This window comes from Hypanus sabinus, chromosome 11 (assembly GCF_030144855.1).
Source record: "Hypanus sabinus isolate sHypSab1 chromosome 11, sHypSab1.hap1, whole genome shotgun sequence".
NCBI lineage: Eukaryota > Metazoa > Chordata > Chondrichthyes > Myliobatiformes > Dasyatidae > Hypanus > Hypanus sabinus.
The window spans coordinates 22,341,302-22,361,823 of NC_082716.1; the positions used below are offsets into that span (position 1 = coordinate 22,341,302).

The window sequence follows — 20,522 nt, forward strand, 5'->3', positions numbered from 1 at the left end:
TCATGGTCAGCACAGACTTCATTGGCTGAAGAGCCTGTTCCTGTGTTGTACTGTTTGACAGACAGACAGACATAGTTTATTGATCCCGAGGGAAACTGGGTTTCGTTACAGCTGTGCCAACCAAGAATAGTGTAGAAATATAGCAATATAAAACCATAAATAATAATAAATTAATCATGCCAAGTGGAAATAAATGCAGGACCAGCCTATTGGCTCAGGGTGTCTGACACTCTGAGGGAGGAGTTGTAAAGTTTGATGGCCACAGGCAGGAATGACTTCCAATGATGCTCAGTGTTGCATCTTGGTGGAATGAGTCTCTGGCTGAATGTACTCCTGTGCCTAACCAGTACATTATGGACTGGATGGGAGTCATTGTCCAAGATGGCATGCAACTTGGACAGCATCCTCTATTCAGACACCACCGTCAGAGAGTTTTAAGTTCTATGTTCCCTCTGCTCCAAGGAATGCAAATTAGTCTATTCAGTCTTTCCAACATCTCAGGCTGCATACTTACCTACTTCGCGCTCTGTTTAGTGCATTCAGTTACTTCCTTTTGTGTGGCAAGCAATACTGGATCCAGCCAATTAAAAAAATTGTACCATAATCTCCAAGGCCTTATGCCTAATGATGGTTAGCATCCATAAGCCTATAGGACGTGGGAGCAGAATTAGGCCATTTCGCCCATTGAGACTGATCCACAATTCTATTATGGCTGATTTATTATCCCTCTCAACCCCATTCCCCTGCCTTCTCCCTGTAATCTTTGATGCCTTGACTAATCAAGAACCTATCAACCTCCACCTTAAATATACCCAATGACTTGGCCTCCAAAGCTGTATGTGGCAGTGAATTCTACAAGTTCACCACCCTCTGACTAAAGAAAATCCTCCTCATCGCTGTTGTAAATGGATGGCCCTCTATTCTGAGGCTGTGCCCTCTGATCCGAGACTTCCCCACTATATCTAGCATCCTCTTCAGATCCACTCTTATCTAGGCCTCTCTGATACATTCCAGAGATCACCTGCATGAATTTCCTTTGGAATCTCTCCAGTACCAGCATATATATTGTTAGATAAGGGGCCCAAAACTGCTTGGAATACTCTAATTACGAGCTGACCATTGCCTTATAAAGACAGCATTACATCCTTGCTTTTATATTCTAGTCCTCTCAAAATGAATTTCCGGACTTCTGGTAAGATGGCGGCTCATTTGAGCACAGTGGCCTCTCGCAGGCCAACCAAAGGTGCATTTTTTCTTTGTTAAATGTCTTTTTTTTACGATCGCAAGACAATGCTGGACTCCACGAATGTCAGGTACTGCAGGTCTACCGCATCAGTGAGCTGCTCAGTGGTGGAGGTGCTGGACTGATTGCAGCCCGCTATAGGAAGACGTCAAAAGCATCAGAGTTGGTGCCGAAGGCTGCGCACAGTGTAGCCATGGATGATTGTCTTGGGTGTTTCTCTGGTGATCACAAGACCCTGTTGGACATTGCCGCAGCCCTGTTGCCCTTGTTTGGCGGTGTGACAAGACGCTGTGTGACCTTGGTTGTAGCGAGGACTGGGCCTCAAGGCCCGTGTTTGTCTGCTGCTGCAGGCCAGGAGAGGAGATGCCGGGGGTGGGTTCAGCATGGTGTCTGTGCTTGGTTGTGGGGGGGGGATGCGGCCGGCCTCGCCTTTTGGCGCTGTCCTCCAGTGTTTGGTCTTTGGAATGACAAGCTGGATTGTGTGCATATCTTTGTCAGCATGCTGCCAGGAACTGCACCATCAATTTGCAGGACATGTCACTTAGGGACTTGGGCTATATATCTAATTTTTGTATGACTGTTTTTTTGCTTGCTATTTTGAATGTGCTGTGTATGTTTTGCACCTTGGTCCCAAAGGAATGCTGTTTCATTCGACGGTATTCATGTATGGTTGAATGATAATTAAACTTGATTTTGAAATTTAATTTGATTTGAATGCTGATGTTCTGTTTGCCTTCCTTATTACTGACTCAACTTGAAAGTTAACCTTTAAGGAATCCTGCACAAGATCTGTATGTCTTTTTCACCATTTTACCTACCTATGCTTCCACCTTCAGAGATCTAATGGACATCATTTTCAAGTTCATTGTCCAACACCAGGTTCACTCAGTATCATACCGGTAGCGGAAAACATTGCATGAAAACACTTACAAGAATAAGATTGTTAGCTATCAGTTTAGATTAGAAATCAGACTAGAAATGTTGATGTAAGAGGTCCAGACTCTCCACTGTTTGGTGTGCTGTTTTTTTCCATTAGTGTTAATCAAGACTGCTGGTCAAATACTAAAATGTACTCTAAATAAAGTGGATTGGATTGAGGATATTCCTCCCTGGGAGTGATAATCTTGTATTTTATATTTAATAATACTAGTTCGGCTTTCACATTTTTATTCCAGCAGTCTTTTGAAAACTGGCAGCTTTTAGGTCCCTGTAAAAATCTCACCAAATCTTTACAGCCTGTTCTGAATTTGTTTTAGTTTCACAGCTCGAATCACAGAATTAATGCAAGTTTTGAAAGATCTGAATTGTGGAAAGTATGAACGCACAATGGTTTCTACACAGGATAAGGGTGAGTAATGCAGCAGATGGAGGATTACATGGAGAACCGGTTTATGTAAACTTATCCTTGGGTATAAACTATACCCTGTAATTAGGTTTGTAGTTTGATTTGCATGATTAGTATCTGAGAACTCTGTGGTTCTGGATACCTGATCTATGCTCTGTTGGCTGAGACTAACCATGGTGGCTTTGGTAATTTTTCAGTCTTGGGGAAAGAAACAATCAGCCAAGGTTTAGATTTCTGTTTGTAATACTATAATTGCTGCCAAAGAATGTGTTTCTTTATAAACACCAGGCAAGGAAGAGATCAGCTTCCTCAGGGGAAAAGTCTCCCCACTGCCCTCTAATAGTACAATGACCTCTTGCTATAATAAGTCACTGCTGATCCCTCTAGAACCATATAAGTTGCTGATTCCCGGAGAGAAACGCAAAGTACCCTAACTCTTCCATGTATTTTCCCTGAAATATGCACTTGCAAGATATATTGTATTTAGTCACAAAGTTTATACACAATCTCTAATTTTCCTATTAAGGTTCAAAAAGTCAGCCTTTGATACCAGGGAGTGGGGAAATCATTATTATGGATCATATTATCAAGTAAGTGTAAAGCTGTATACTTAATTTGTAGACAACAGTACAAATTTAACCACTTCACCACTTCAGACCAATACTGGCTTTTTACCACTTGGTTATTAACAGTTGTTTTGTACATTTGCTTGTGGAAATCCTTTTACATCTCCTTTACAAATATACAGACCTAAATTTTGTTTCCACCAGGAACATAACCTTCTTGGTCTCTAGGCTTGTTGATATTGTTGAAGTTTGCACAATATTGAGGCAGAGTTTGACAGAGAAGGTTGATCAAAAATGTATATTTTTGGCTTCTCTGGTTTTCCTGGGCCATTTAATGGTAAACTGAAATGATTTTTCTTGTCAGATTTGAGCATGTGCCATTGGTGACTCCAAATGGAGATGTCTTGATTCCGGATCTTTCTTTTGAGGTAAAGAATATAACTGTTATACTTTCCTTGTGCTATGTTACCTCTCTGTCACTGTGTTCTTTAGTCCTTTTCATTTAAATTGGGACCAGTCTAAACCTTCAAATACTTGGTCTGCTGTCTGACTTACACAAACATACTATGCAGTCATATTGGCAGATTGAGTGAAAATCAACAATTATTGTTGAGAATAATTAACGGAATGGGTGGACAGGTCACACATATCATGCTAGTGGATGAAAGAATAACTGCATTGAGGAAGAGCATAAAGGGCTAGTTCTTAGTCAGGAAATAAATGCAGAATAAACTACATGTTGCATAACAAGTTACATAAATCTGTAGTTGTAAACTGTTGTCTCTAAACTAATCAGTTCTTTAAGTCTTGTTTTTTGGCAGTAGAATTATCTGAAATTTCAAGTACATGTTGAAAATTTAAATTTGAAAATGTCATAATTTTTAAGGAATCATTCTACAGGGATTTCCAGCTTGCGAAAGGGTTCTGGTCCTGAGAGCTGTTTGTAACCTGAACTGTTTGCAAATTGGAAATGAACAAAAGTTAGTGTATGGGAGAGGAAAGCAGAAACAGTGATAGGGGAGGGAAGAGCTGGGTTCACTGATTCAGTAAGTAAACAGGCCTGTTCAGCTTCGAGCTCTTCCAGCTTGACTTGACATTCCGTTTGTGGTGGTTCAGGAAAGCCAGGTATGGGGAGCAAAGCCACACAGGAATTCCTCATTCCCACTGTCAGAAAAGGCCTGCAGCCCTGCAACAGCCAGCAAATTCATCCCACTGGTCTCCTAAGTGCTCACTCATATGTACAGAGTCCATAAGTCAGGCGTGTGTAACCTGGGAAGGACAAATATTGTGAAAAGTAATTAGAGTTTTACTTAGATGGACTGTGAAAACGCTTCTATGAACTGCTTTTAAATGCAATTTCTATTAACTATTATTGTTCAGGTCAAGTCAGGAGCAAATGTTCTCGTCTGTGGACCAAATGGGTGTGGAAAGAGCTCACTCTTCCGTTGCTTAGGAGAGGTAAGTGCAGATAGTATATACTCAGTGGCCACTTTATTAGGTATACCTGTACCCCTAGTCGTTAATGCAAATATCAGCAAATCATGCAGCAACAACTCAATGCATAAAAACATGCAGAAATGATCAAGAGGTTGTTGTTGTTCAGTTCAAACATCAGAATGGGGCAGAAAATGTGATCTAAGTGACTTTGACCATGGAATGATTGTTGAGGTGGTTTGAGTATCTCAGAAACTGCTGATCTCCTGGGATTTTCATGCACAACAGTCTCTAGAGTTTAGCAAGAATGGTGCAAAAAATAAGCAGCATTTCTGTAGGTGAAAGCGTCTTGTTAATGAGAGAGGTCAGAGGAGAATGGCTAGACAGGTTCAAGCTGACAGGAAGGTAACAGTAACTCAAATAACCACTCATTACAACAGTGGTGTGCAGAAGAGCACCTCTGAACTCACAACATGTCAAACCTTGAAGTGGATGAGCTACAACAAATAAGTCCACGAACGTACACTTAGTGGCCACTTTATTAGGAACATCTGTACCTAATAAAGTGGCCATTGAGTGTACGCTTATATAGAGGTTCCTAATAAAGTGGCCATTGAGTGTATATTGAATGTTAAAACACCTGTCTCCAAGTAGCGGTAAGTTGAACTATCATTTTTCATTTTGATAGCTATGGCCTCTTTTCGGAGGACGTCTAACAAAACCAGACAGAGGGAAGCTGTTTTATGTACCTCAGGTAGGACTGACTTATTCTTTTCAATCTGAGCGCATTTTAACTATGCAGATCTTTTGCTCTCTCTGAATAATTTCCATCCAGCTCAGTAGATTATTTACTTGTCACCTCTTACAATGTATGTAACACTGTTGCTGTTCAGATTTTATTAGTATAGTTATTCTTAAATACAAATTAAAAAAAACTAATTTTGCATAACATTCTGGTCATTCATTTCAAATGATATTTAAAGGTGAGTTATTGATCCTTGCAAATATCTACAAAGGCTTTTGTCTCTTAATGATAGTAAATGGAGGTGAAATATTTTCATGTTCTCTTTGGCCTGCTTCATGTTTTTTTTTTCAAAATGTCAGAGTTGCTGCAGAACATAAGGAGAATCATTGATGTTCTGATGTAGACAACTGCAAATAATCAGCCCAGGAAATAGAGGAAAGATGGTGCACTCTCCGTTCTGAAGTTTTTTCAAAGGCAAAGTTGCAGGATGTGGTAACACTCCAACTGTGGTATGAGCAGTTATCACAATTTGCTGGATTCTTTTTCTGGCATTCCTCCATTGGCTCCACAGAACCAAAACAATATTTCCTATCTTGACACAAGGTTCCCTGTTATGTTTCATAACCTTTCAAGATTTGCACTTTGAATCCTCAAATCTCTGCCAATTTCTGTTTATTTCAGAAAGAATACTTGGTCAGCTTTAATTCAGAAGTCAAAATTTTAAACATCAGGACTGAGTTTCATCTAATTGTGCTATGCAGGTGTCATGGCAGGTCCAGTCTGCATAATTTTCCATAAATGCGTGGATTCAACAGTCAACATGAATTGCAATTTAGGCTTAGCAAATTTTGGTCAAATACTCAAGTGCATGGCAGAGATTATTGAGTGGAAGTATCAGAATCTCTTAAAAATTCATTGTACATGTTAGAGACAACGATGCACTTAGTATTTTCTTATTTTCACCAGTTAACATTGAGTTTTCAGATTCAAATCAAAACAATTTTAATTATTTGTGAGCAATAGTTTAACATTATTCAGAGCTGGTAACTGTTGTTTTGTAAAATAATGTACTTTAAACTACTTAAGTAAAGCATACTGTGGTTATCTTGTGTCTTCAGAACTGGTGGTACCTAACATCTAACCAATTCACTTGATTAACATCAAGTAGAGTAACAACTTAGTATCAAATAGCACATAATATCTGATAACTTGCACTCTGAATTAGAATGATGTCACTTAATACAAATCTCTAATCATCGATTTCTATCCACCTGCTCACGTATGTCTCATTTTAATAAAATAAACAGATCCACGGTAAAATAGGGTGATCAAGAAACATAAATAAAAAGCTATAAGTAAATGCCACATATTTTATATCTTGCGTACTTTAATTGTAGTTGGCCTATGTCATAGTGTTTTTATGTATTACGGAAAGTTACAGATGATAATGAAAATATGGACAATAATGTGATAATCAAAATTTTAAGTTACAGATTAATAAAAATGCACCTCATTAGTTCAAGTTTTCTTTGTTATCTGGTATTAAGTTTCAGATAATATGTCTAACATTTTTTAACGTATTATTCAGAACTCATGAAGTTCAAGAAGTGTGTGCATGTAACTCCAAAACGTAAAATTTAAACCTAAGTTATATTTTAAAGTAACTTTTGAATCATGAATTATTGTGTTATTGTCTAAAAACTGGTTTGGTAAAGATTCAAATGAATCAATTTTGATTCTCATGTTCAAACACCAGATATTTATTTATCTTGCAGCGACCATACATGACTCTTGGAACTCTAAGAGATCAGGTGATCTACCCTGACACGCGGGAAGATCAGAGACAGAAAGGAGTATCTGATCTGGTATATCAAATATTGCTATATTATTATGTTAGCTGCTTTCCTCCTACCGTCTTGCTTCCACTGTCGTTACGTATCATGTACTAATGTTGGATTAAGGTGGATTATGAGGGATTGAAGACAGTGTACTGTAGTCTGTGGATATCAGACACCTAGAAGAGGTTCTGATGAAGGGTTCATGACCTGAAATGTTAGATTTGTTTATTCTTTGCAGAGATGCTGAAGTGTTTCAACTATAGTTTCTCCTTCAGCCTTTCAGGATCAGCATTTTGTTCTTAACTTCTCAATCACACTAAGCTGTTCACTAATGAAAAAAGGGTTTTTTTTTGTTTATTTGAAGTGTCATCAAATTATACATGTTTAATAAAATATATTAGGGCACAGAATTGCACTCAAAATTAGAAGTAAATTATTTATAATTTGCATGTACATCTGCAATGTTTCTCATGGAAATTAATAACTAGTAGATCTAATTTGAGTGTATGATTGTATTTGTCAATAGGTTCTGAAGGAGTATTTGGACAATGTTCAACTTGGCCATATTCTGGAACGTGAAGGAGGATGGGATTGCATTCAGGACTGGATGGATGTACTCAGTGGAGGGGAAAAGCAACGAATGGCTGTATGTTCAATATTCAGATATTGTTTCATTCCTAAAGTCTGCATCACCAGAAATAAAAGTAGAACAGTCCTGTAATGATTTTAAATGTATCCTTTTTTTAATGCTTGAATATCAAAAAACATTACGTCTTGGCTGGTTTATAATTTAGCCATGAAAAGGTATGCAACATGGGTGCAACATTCATATCCACAGTGTATTTTCATGCCAGACATGCTGTCTTAGCTCCAAAATGGCATCCAGTATATGCACATGTTTTTTTTTTAGGTGGTTGTATCAGAAGTGCTTGCAGTAGTACCCTCCATAGTGTGAGGAGTAGACAGGTTATCAGAGCATTTTCTATGTCAGCACTGCCATTTTAGAGCTCGCCACTGTGGTAACACCTTCAGTCGTGCAAGGTTGACCAGGCCTTCCTTCACTGAAATGAAAGCTCCCTTGTAGGTGATATTTAAAGGATCAACAATTACTTTCAAGATTGTTTTTTTTTTCTACATGTGTTTGGTGCTTTGTGCAGTTCCTTGGCTTTTCTTAGAAATCTACAGACAGTGATATAATAGATGCTACAAGATTTGCCCCTGAATTTTAAGTATTCTGGACCTACCATTTGCCCAGACATGGGTGTCCATGGGAATCTTTCTTCTTCAACTCAATTACATCTAAAATACAGCACAAAGAGGAGAATGGATGAAGGCCATGCACATCAGGATAAGTTTGCTGGAAGAGGAGGAGAAGGGCAGTGTATCCTTGCAGAATTATCATTTAGCAATTCCCCCATCTGAAATTAGTGAAAACAGTATATGAGACGTCTGCAGAGAAGCCCTCACTGAAATCTGCCACCATATGTAGCCATGATGTGCCTTTTCTTTAAGAGGTAGTTTCCCCTACTTTAGAAACAGTGGAGTGAGTTGAACCCATGTTGTTGTTACAATTTGTTTTGTCAGAGAAGTATAACTAATTTAACCCCTGTTATTATATGCTGCCACTTCTTATTGTTAAAAACTTATGGTTACTTTTTCCTGGACTACAGAGAAGGGGAAGGACGAGGGACATCAGAGAGAGGGGTTAAGCAGGTGAGGAGAAGGGAAGAGGTAACAGGGGAGCAAAAGTGGAGAATTGAAGAAGTGAGAAGGAGGTGGAAAAGCTACCAGAAGTTGTAGAAATCGATATTCATGCTATCTGGTTTGAGGCTACACAGATGGAATATGAGGTGCTGTTCCTCCAACTTGGGAATGGCCTCATCATGGCAGTAGAGGAGGCCATGGACTGCCATGTTGGAATGGGAATGGGGATTGAAACTAACTGTTTTGATGCCAGTATAAATCACATGCATATTTCTCTTATCCAGTTATAGGGATTTACTCAGTGGCTGCATTATGATTTAAGTGGCCACAGAGTATATGTTTATAGTATTTTGCATGCCATTCATGCCATTGTTGTAATGCATGGTTCTTTGAGTTCCTGTTGCCTTCCTGTCAACTTGAACCAGTCTGAACTCTCATTAACAAAATGTCCGTGCCTACAGAATTGCCATTCACTGTTTTTTTTTTTTGTTTTGGGGAGCATTCTCTAAAATCCCAGGAGATCAGCAATTTCTGAGATACTCAAATCACCCCATCCTGCACTAACAATCATTCCATGGTCAAAGTAACTTAGATCACATTTCTTCCCCATTCTGATGTTTGATCTGATTAACAACTTTTATACATTAAGTTGCTGCCACATGATTGGCTGATTAGATATTAACGAGCAAGTGTACAGGGGTGTACCAAATAAATTGGGACACTGAGTGTGTTGTTCCCCCAACTAATATTTACTAATTATTATGAAATCTGGAAGTCACATGGCTAATATGATTGAAGGGACTATCTGACTGGGCAAAAAGTGACCTCAGAGGGCACCTGTTAACATGATTTAATTTCACTTATTTTAATATAGATGGCTCGATTATTCTACCACAAACCACAATTTGCTATTTTAGATGAATGTACCAGCGCGGTTAGTGTCGATGTTGAAGGCTATATCTACAGCCACTGCAGAAAGGTAAGCCATGATGCTGAAGAAGGAAACATTACATAAAATATGTATTGCAGCAACAAAGTATTTACATTATAATTCTTAGCACTTTAGTAAGTTTTCTTGAATTATAAAATAAATTGAAGCTAAAATTTGAATCATGTGTTAGTCTTTAATTGACATGTTTATATGATGTTTAATTATTACTAGTTTAAAATACATCCTCTCTCTTCCCCCATTGTTCATCATTTTGAAATTACTTTCTCAAACGTCAAATATACCTTAACGAGTGCAACGGAGAACATGAATGTACTTTGTGAGCATTATGAATGTAAAGCTAAGAGTTATAGTACTTTTGTAGCTCAGTATGTTTGATCTGATTGCTTTGTGTTCCCATAATGCATAAATTTTGTAGTATTTTATATACATCATTTTGTACTATTTAAACTTATGTAAAAGGTATAAAAAATTCTATAATACAACTTTGTGCCTATTGACAATTAATATTTTGTCCTTTGTGATGATTGTCATACATAATGGATTTTTTTCCCCAAAGGTTGGCATCACTCTGTTCACTGTGTCACACAGAAAATCTCTCTGGACTCATCATGAGGTTAGTAATGTAATGTCAGCACACTGGAAATGCAGAAGAAAATCCATGAAATAAATAGTGAATTCTTCTAAAAAAAGATAACAAAAGTTATTAGCAAGGTTGCACTTTATCCTGGAGAGTAATCTTGAACAATTACAGTGCTTGAAAAAGTATTCAGCCACTACAACTATTTCCTTTCTCATTTTCTAAGTTTAAAATATATTGAAGTAGGACTTTTGAGCTAAGCTACAAAACTTAGTGCATCATGTCAAATCAAAAGAAGAATACCAAAGCTTTTCAACAGTTTACTAAAACTTAAAACCCCAATTGTGAGGCTAAAAAAGAATTCATCCCCTTTGTAATTACTTAACTAACTTTCCTCAGGTGCCTTACCTTGTTACCCTTCCAACTCACCCAATTTGTTGATGTAGGAAATTGGAGGATCAGTCCTGTTTTCAATGAATTTATAAAGATAAATACCCCTCTGTCTGTAAGATCCAGCGTTGTATGATAGATTTTCTACAGACCAAACTAAAATGAAGGCAAAAGAGTATTCAAGACTAGTCAGGGAAATGATGATGGAGAAGCACAAATCTGGGGAAGGGTACAAAGTACAACTTACCTTGGAGCTCAGTGCATCGTGAAAAAAGTGGAAAAATGACCCAGTGTCTAGGTCAGACCACCTCTCTAAACTTAGTCGTCAGAGAAAAATAGCACTTATAAGAGAAGCTACTGTGATGCCAGCAGTCACTGAGTAAGCTGCAGGAGTCAGTGGCTGCATCTGGAGGTGAAGTTCATGGCTCCACAATCTCTTAGGCCTTGCACAAAAGGGTCTTTATGGAAGAGTGGTAAGGATGAAGCTCTGGCAAAAAAAAGCATATCCTTGTCTATAAAGACTTTGCAAAGCACAATTTAGAAGATACTGTAAACGTGGAAGAGAATCTTGTCGGAAGAGAGTGAAGTGGAACTTTTTGGCCTCAGCATTAAATTGTGTGAGTGGCGTAAATCTAATACTGATCATCTGCCAGGTAACACCATCCCTACTGTCAAGTATGCTGGAGGTAGCATCATGCTATGGGGTGGCTTCAGATGAGGAAAACTGATGTCCTTGAGTGTCCCAGTCAGAGTCTTGACTTTAACCTGATCGAATATCTCTAGCAAGACCTCATAATTGCTGTCCACCTCTGCTCTTCAATTAACCTGGCACAGCTTGGAGCTGTTTTGCATGGAGGAATGGGCAACTCCTGCTTTATCACATTGTGCAAAGTTATTAGAGACATATCCAAAAAGACTACTGGCTGTAATAGCTGCGAGAGGTGTTCAACTAAGGACTAAGCAAAGGAAAATGAATGCTTTTGTATTGCTAATATTTCATTTTTTGGAATTTTAGTTTTTCATGCTTTATAATTTTCCCTTTTTTTGGATGTTATTATGAAAAAAGATGCATGTAATTCACAAATAAAAATTCTCAGTTAAATTGATCAAACTCCCTGGCTGTAATAGTCATTTATGGGAACAAAGGGTTGGAGACTGAATACAAGATACAAGGCACTGTATCTTGTGGGAACTGTCTCTGAGAGGACAACCAGCAGACAGGATGGGTAATGTGTTGAGTAATGTGTTCTCTGCCTGATGTAATTGTAGTGTCAAATTTAGCAGATAAAGCTAAACAAAACAGAATTGAAGCACAAGAACAGGTTAATTTAACAAAATTAGTTTTATTCCACTGGCATTCTCAGGTTGAGTATTGGTATGTTAAACTTCTACACCCAAACTGGTGATATCCTCATTGCTTTGACTTTTTGCTTTGAGTTTCATTTGACCATGGCCCATGAAGATCAAACTAGTTAGCATTGTCTAATTTGAATTTGTAACCTTGGAGTTGTAAACTTAAATTAGGCACATTAGTCCATTTCACTGAAACTTGTAACATTGTTCAGGTTCAAATCCATCAGAAAAGCCTTTGCTAAAAGTCTCTTTAAACTCCGGAATAGAATTGTTAGATTCTTATCAACCTTAAGCAACTTAAATTTAAACTACTCTTCATGCAAGCTGTTGCAGTAACTAGGAACCTAATCCTGCTAAAGTGAGCTGCATTATGAAATGGTGCATAGTATAATGGTTATTTGTATGTATTTGTGAATATGCATGCATTTTAAACCTTGCTGAAGGAAACAATACAACCTGCAGTACATTTTGTATGAAGAAAGTATCTCGTTAAATGTCCTAATACCTTAATAAATTGTCTTTAATGTCAAATTACCATTAAAATTTGATTTGGATGATTTAACCATTTACTGGGAGAAATTGATCTGTGCATATCTACCACTGTAGTAATATGTATGAACACAGTAACTACCACTGTCAGTGGTTCAAAATGCACCCTCATTTTCCCAATTGTTCTCCTTATTGTGGGAAAGACCTGCTTCCATCTCAAATACTTTGCAGGTTATTAGTACTAATTTCATGATTGTTCATATTAACTTCTCCTAACCTGTTCTTGGTTTTCTTATGATTTATAACATTGTTTTTCTTTTGTTCTCAGTATTATCTGCACATGGATGGCAGAGGGAATTATGAATTTAAGCCGATTACTGCTGACACAGTAGAATTTGGTTCTTAAAATCCATCTGTCGATCTGTGGATGACTTACAAAAGAAATCTGTACAATATGCATTTTATCCTGCACTAAATATTTCAGTTTGTAATTAATTCTCAGTTTTAAGATACTGTAATAAAATTGAATTATTGATTAATTTGTAGTCTTGTCGAGAGCTGTATATTTGGAAATATTAATTATGAGACTTGTAGATCCAGTAATGTTCATCTAGGAAATGTTTGAATTAATACTGTAATAAAAATAACTTGTAATGTTTTATGTACAGTACAAATGAAGTAACCTAGGAATGCACTACAAAATGGCATGTTCTTGTTATGCAATAATTTGATATCTACAATTCATTTCCTAATGTTTTACAGAAAAAATAAAGACAGTGAATGTTAACTTCTGTATGTTAATGTTGTATGAGTAAATATTTTGATTTTTGATCACTGAACTTCTCAGTCACTTACTGGGAAAATGACAGGTGACAATAGGAGAGCACTTTGGGACCAGTGACCGTAGTTCTGTTAGTTTTAAAATAGCGATGGAAAGGGACAGAACTGGCCTACAGGTTCATGTTCTAAATTGGAGCAAGATGAGCTTTGACAATATGAGACAGGAACTTGCAAAGGTTGTTTGCAGTCAAAGGGGCAGGGCAAATGGGAGGCTTTTAAAGGCTTGGATAGTGTGTGATCAAGGTCTTCAGGTTCCTGTTAAAGTGAAGGACAAGGCTGTCAGGAGTAGGAAACGCTGGATGATGGATGAGGGACACTAAGGCTCTGTCTAGGAAAGAAGAAAAGGCACGTGTCAGTTACAATCAGCTGGGTTAAAGTGAATCCCTGGATGAGTATAAGGGATGCAGGGATGTACTTGAGGAAAATCAGAAGGGCATGAATGGGACCAGATAACTTTGGCAAAGATGAAGGAAAATCCATTTTAAAAGTATATTAAGGAAAAAAGAGTAACTAGAGAGAGAATAGGGTCCCTTAAGGAGATACCTTTCTGGGGAGGCACAGGATCCTTAGTGAATATTTCTCTGCTGTTTTTACTCTGGAGAAATAGAGGGCTTTGGAGCTAGGAAAAGTAAATGGGTGGTCTTGGAGATGGAGTATAGGAAATGTTGGATGTTTTTAAAAGAACACTTTGGAAGGCTAGACAAGACAACATCACAGCTCTAGCTGTAGCAAATACTTTATTACACTGCTTAGAAAAGATTTATAGGGATGTTGTCACGACTTGGGGAATTGAGTTACAGGGAGAGGTTAGACAGGCTATGACTTTATTCCTTGGAGTCATAATGAGAAGTGATCTATAGAGGTATATAAAATCATGAGGGCTGTAGTTAGGCTGAATGCACTCAATCTTTTCCCCAGGGCTGGGGAATCAACTAGAGGGAATAGGTTTATGGTAAGAGGAGAAAGATTTAAGAGGAACTTGAGGGAGGCAACTTTTTATAGAACGGGTGGTATCTACATATGTGGAATGATCTGCCAGAGTTAGTGGCTAAAGCAGGTACAATAAGGACTTTTAAAAGGCTGTTGGACAGGTAAATTGATTGGAAAGATTTAGAAAGTTATGGGCCGAACACTGGCAAGGGGGACTAACTTGGATTTGGCATCTTGGTCAGCCAAGGTCTGTTTTCATGCCACTGACTATGACATGTTATGTGGTGTATTGAATATGGTTTCTGCTCATTGCTCTGCGATGTGCTAAACTAGGCTGAGGCTATGACCTGCTCCGGCTGCTCCACACTTTGTGTCTGTGAACTCACTTTTGCTCTGAAAGCTATTTGCTTACTTTCATTGTTTGCATGATTCGTTTTTCTCTCTCTCTGCACATTGGGTGCTTGACGGTCTTTTTATAGGTTATAGAATCATAGAACAAAGTACAGCGCAGAAACAGGTCCTTCAGCCCACTTGCTCTGTGCCAAAACATATAAACTGCCTACTCTCATCAACCTGCACTGGCACCACGGTCCTTTATCCTACCGTTCATTCACCCATCCAAACTATTCTTAAATGTTGAAATCGAGCTTGCATGCCCCACTTGTGCCTGCAGCTCGTTCCACATTCTCATGACCCTCTGAGTGAAGAAAGTTCCCCTTAAACTTTTCACCTTTCACTCTTACCCATGACCTGTGGTTGTAGTCTCACCAAACCTCAGTGGAAAAAGCCCGCTGATGTTTACTGTATCTGTACCCCTCAATTTTGTATACCTCTTATCAAATCTCCCTTCAATCATCGACATTCCAAGGAATAAAGTCCTAACCTATTTGATCTTTCCTTGTAACTCAGATCGTCTAGACCCAGCAACATCCTTGTAAATTTTTTCTGTATTCTTTCAACTTTATTTACATCTTTCCTGTAAGTAAGAGACCAAAACTGACACAATACTCCAAATTAGGCTTCACCAATGTCTTATACAACTTCAACATAACATCCCATCTCCTGTACTCAGTACTTTGATTTAAAAAGGTCAATGTGTCAAAAGCTTTCTTAATGATGCTATCTACCTCTGACCATTTGCAACAATTTATGGACCTGTATTCCCCCATCCCTATGTTCTACCATACTCCTTTGTGCCCTACTGTTTGTTGTGGTAAGACCAACTGGGGAGGTTAGTCTTAGAAAGTGCAACACCTTGCTCTTGTCTGCATTAAACTTCATCTGCCATTTTTCAGCCCATTACACCCTTAATCTTGATGTCATCCTCACATTTGCTCATCCAGTTATCCACATTATCATTGTTAATATAGATGATGAACAACAACAGACTGATCCCTGCAGCACACCACTAGTCACAGGCCTCCAATCAGAGAGACAAGCATCTACTGTCATTCTCCAGCTGTTCCCACAAAGCAAATAGCTAATCCAATTTACTACCTTATCTTGAATGCTGAGCAACTGAACCTTCTTGGCCAACCTCCCATGCGGAACCTTGTCAAATGCCATGTAGACAACATTCACTGCCCTGCCTTAAACCCCTTTCCTGGCAACTTCTTTGAAAAACTCTATAAGGTTGTTTAGACATGACCTACCATGCATGAAGTCATGCTGACAATCCTTAATCAGTCCATGTTTATCCAAGTATGTCCTGTCCCTCAGAATACCTTCCAACAGCTTTCCCATTACTGATGTCAGGCCCACTGGCCTAAAATTTCCTGGTTTATTCTTGCAGCCTTTCTTGAACAGAGGAACAACATTAGCAATCCTCTAATCCTCTGGTACCTCACCTGTTGCTAAGGATGATCTAATTATCTCAGGGCCCTGGCAATTTCTACATTTGCCTCCTGGAGTCCAAGGGAACATCTTGTCAGGCCCTGGGGATTTATCCACCTTAATTTGCCACAGGACAGCAAACACCTTTTCTGTAATCTGTATAGGGTCCATGAAGTTAACTCCACTTTGCCTCACTTCTATAGAATCTGTGTCCGTCTCCTGAATAAATACAAGTGTAAAAAAAATTACTTAAGATCTCCCCCATCTCTTTTGGCTCAACACATGGATTACCATTCTGATCTTCCAGAGGGTCAATTTTGTCCCTTGTAATGCTTTTGCTCTTAATATATCTGTAAAATTCTTTAGGATTCTCCTTTACCTTGTCTGCTAGGGCAACCTCATGCCCCCTTGATTTCTTTTTTAAGTGTTCTCTTGTATTATACTCCATAAGTACATCATATGTTCCTACCTGCCAAGTAACTCCTTTTTTTCTGAACCAGGTCTTCAATATATCTTGAAAACAAAGGTCCCCTATACTTGTGATCTCTATGTTTTATTCTAACAGTCAAATACAAGCTCTCAAAATTTAACTTTTGAAGATCTCCACTTACCAAGCACTCCTTTGCCAGGAAACAGTCTGACCCAATCCACTCTGCCAGATCATTTCTGATACCATCAAAATTGGCCTTTCTCCAATTTAGAATCTCAACCCACAGATCAGGCCTATCTTTTTGCATGTTTTCTTTGAAACTAATGGCACTGTGGTCACTAGACACAAAGTGTTCCCGTACTCAAACTTCTGTCACTTGCCCTGTCTCATGGCCTAATAGCTGATCCGGTAACACACACTCTCAATGGGACTTTTATGTGCCGATTAAGGAAACTTTCCTGAACACATTTGACATACTCTATCCCATCTAGTCCTTTTACAGTGTGGGAATCCCAATCAATATGTGGAAAGTTAAAATCTGCTACTATAACAACCTTATGTTTCTTGCAATAGTCTGTGATCTGCTAAACAAATTTGTTTCTCTAAATCCTTTGGACTGTTGGGTGGTCTGTAATATAGCCCCATTAACATGGTCATTCCTTTCTTATTTCTCAGTTCCTCCCTTAACACCTCACCAGACGAGTACTCCAGTCTGTCCTCACTGAGCACTGTCATGACCTTTTCCCTGAATAGTAATGCCATCCCTCCTCCTTTAATCATGACCGCTCTGTCACGTCTAAAACAACAGAAGTCGGAATATTGAGCTACCAGTCCTATCCCTCCTGCAATCAAGTCTCACCAATGACTACAACATCAAAATTCCAGGTGTTGATCCATGTCCTGAGCTCATCTATGATACTTCTGGTATTGAAATATACACAGCTTAAGGCACTGGTCACACCATGCTCAACCTCTTGGTTCCTGACTTTGCTTGAGGTCATACCAACATCTGCTTCGACAACCTCTCCACTATCCATTCTGGCACTCTGGTTCCCACCCCCCTTTGATTCTAGTTTAAACCACACCGAGCAGCACCAGCAAACCTTCCTGCAAGGATATCAGTCCCCCTCCAGTTCAGGTACAAACTGTCTCTTCTGTAAAGGTCACATCTTTTCTGGAAGAGAGCCCAATGATCCAAAAATCTTATGCCCTCCCTCCTCCATCAACTCTTTAGTCATGTATTAAACTGTATAATCTTCCTAGTTCTGGCCTCACTAGCACGTGGCACTGGTACCAATCCTGATATCACAATCCTGGAGGTCCTGTCCTTTAACTTAGCACCTAACTCCCTGAACTCACCCTGTAGAACCTTGTCACTTTTTCTACCCACATTATTGGTACTTACAAGGACAATGTCTTCTGTCGATTTACTATCCCACTTCTCGATCCAAAACATCCTGGATCCTGGCACTCAGGAGACAACATATCATTTTGGAAGAGCAAACATGAGGAAATCTGCAGATGCTGGAAATTCGAACAACACACACAAAATGCTGGTGGAACACAGCAGGCCAGGCAGCATCTATAGGGAGAAGCACTGTCGACGTTTCGGGACGAGACTCTTCGTCAGGACTAACTGAAAGGAGAGATAGTAAGAGATTTGAAAGTAGTGGGGGAAGGGGGAAATGTGAAATGATAGAAGAAGACTGGAGGGGGTGGGATGAAGCTAAGAGCTGGAAAGGTGATTGGTGAAAGTGAATAGTGGGTCTGGGTCAAAATATGATCGAAAAGTTGAAGGGCCGAAGGAATTATAGATGGGGAGCAGTGAGAGAGGATTTCACTGAACTCCCGTCGAAGAGAGGATTTAAACTTCTTCAGTGTAGGCATCACTGGCAGAGGCTTCACAGTAGTGAATTTAAAGAGCAAACACGAGGAAATCTGCAGATGCTGGAAATTCAAACAACAACACACACAAAGTGCTGGTGGAACAAGCAGGCCAGGCAGCATCTATAGGGAGAAGAAACCCTCTCTGGCTGCTCTCCATCTATAATTCCTTCGGCCCTTCAACTTTTCGATCATATTTTGACCCAGACCCACTATTCACTTTCACCAATCACCTTTCCAGCTCTTAGCTTCATCCCACCCCTTCTGGTCTTCGCCTATCATTTCACATTTCCCCCTCCCCCCACTACTTTCAAATCTCTTACTATCTCTCCTTTCAGTTAGTCCTGATGAAGGGTCTCGTCCCGAAACGTCGACAGTGCTTCTCCCTATAGATGCTGCCTGGCCTGCTGTGTTCCACCAGCATTTTGTGTGTGTTGTATACCATTTTGGAATTTTATTCTCATCCACAGAACCTCGTTTCTGTTCCCCTAACTAATGAATTCCCTGTTACCACAGTTCTTCCCTTCTCCACCACCCCCCTAACTTCCCTTCATGGATCCAGACAGTGCCAGAGACCCGACCACTGTAATTTTCCTCAACTAGGTCATTCCCCCTCAACAGTGTTGTTGAGGGGGATGGCCTCAGAGGTACTCTGGGTGTCTATCCTTTTCCTGACAGTCACTCAGTTTCCTGTGTCCTGCACTTTGTGTGTAACTATTTCTCTATATGTCCTATCTATCACCCCCTCAGCCCGAATGATTCAGAGTTCATCCAGTTCCAGCTCTAACTCTTTAACACAGAGTGTTAGAAGCTGTTGCTGGATGCACTTCTCGCAGGCGTAGTTGTCAGGGGTACCAGAGGTCTCCCTGTCTTCCCACATCTGGCAAGAGGAGAATTTCACTATCCTGCCTGGCATCTCTATTGTTCCAGGTGAGCAAATATAAAGAAAAAAAAACAATAAAATACAGCAGGGAAAATAAACTCTATCCACAGCTTTTTTTGCCATCTCTCATTCAAGCCCCAAGCTTCTCCTTACGGAAACCTCAAAATTCCAACTATGGCTGTTCTGACAATGGCCTCACTGCTTTACTTTAATTCCATCCTGACAATCAGTCCCGGACTCTGATTGGCTGCTGCTTAAAGCTCCGAATTGCTGCGAGTCACTGCCCTCTTCTAGTCAATTGGCAAACCTGAGTGAACTATGTCTTCTCAGGCTTCCGATCTCTGATTGGGTGCTGTTCAGTGCTCCAAACTGCATTTTCTTTCCTGGGTTTCTTGTTTTATAGTTGTCTGTAAGGAAAGGAATCTCAAGGTTGTATAATGTATAAGTACTTTGATAATAAATGTACTTAGAACTTAGACTGAAACCATATAATCTTCTATGAGGTACCTGGCAAATGATCTTTTTAAAGAATGTGAGCTGATAGAATTCAGAATGGTGCTCCGTCACCTTTATTAGAAGTGATACAACAGTACTTGGTTTTACCACCAGCAATCTCCTGTACATTGTCATCAATATATGGAAACAAGAACACAAAAAGTAATTAAATTTTCAACATTAACAAAAAGCCTTCCAATTGATTTCAGGATTTCCCCACATCTCATAGGGCTAAATATGAATCGGATTTAGAACTGGTAATTTATCTTGAAAATATCCTTGTCTAGCAAAAGATAAAGAAATATGAAAGGTACTAAAGAATTGGTTAGAACACCCAACAATCCGTGATACTGTAAATCAACATTCTACTGCCTTTGTCCTCGAAACCATTAGCAGTGAATTATGATGCAATACTTCATCAGCCAAAACAAAGTTATTTTACAATGTAGTAAAAAATCTTAGATGCGGTAGTAAATTTAACACTTTGGTAATGATTTCCTTTATAAGAAGGAAGAACATATTTCAAAAGCGTATTTCTGGAAATCCGGTCCTAACTGTCTTTAACAAGCAGACTGGCTACAGTTTGTTGGC

At 39.1% G+C, this 20,522-nt stretch overlaps 1 protein-coding gene across 1 annotated transcript in view; it reads left to right on the forward strand.

The window, feature by feature from the left end:
* abcd3a (ATP-binding cassette, sub-family D (ALD), member 3a) overlaps nucleotides 1–13,438 on the forward strand; it is a 64,037-nt gene extending 50,599 nt beyond the window's left edge. Inside the window, exons 14-23 of the mRNA XM_059983939.1 lie at nucleotides 2,500–2,591; nucleotides 3,115–3,178; nucleotides 3,519–3,582; nucleotides 4,535–4,612; nucleotides 5,277–5,342; nucleotides 7,109–7,198; nucleotides 7,698–7,817; nucleotides 9,750–9,854; nucleotides 10,384–10,440; nucleotides 12,965–13,438. Coding sequence (XP_059839922.1) covers nucleotides 2,500–2,591; nucleotides 3,115–3,178; nucleotides 3,519–3,582; nucleotides 4,535–4,612; nucleotides 5,277–5,342; nucleotides 7,109–7,198; nucleotides 7,698–7,817; nucleotides 9,750–9,854; nucleotides 10,384–10,440; nucleotides 12,965–13,042 — 814 coding nt within the window. The 3' untranslated portion in view covers nucleotides 13,043–13,438. The remainder of the gene's footprint in view (nucleotides 1–2,499; nucleotides 2,592–3,114; nucleotides 3,179–3,518; nucleotides 3,583–4,534; nucleotides 4,613–5,276; nucleotides 5,343–7,108; nucleotides 7,199–7,697; nucleotides 7,818–9,749; nucleotides 9,855–10,383; nucleotides 10,441–12,964) is intronic.
* Nucleotides 13,439–20,522: the final 7,084 nt, after the last annotated feature.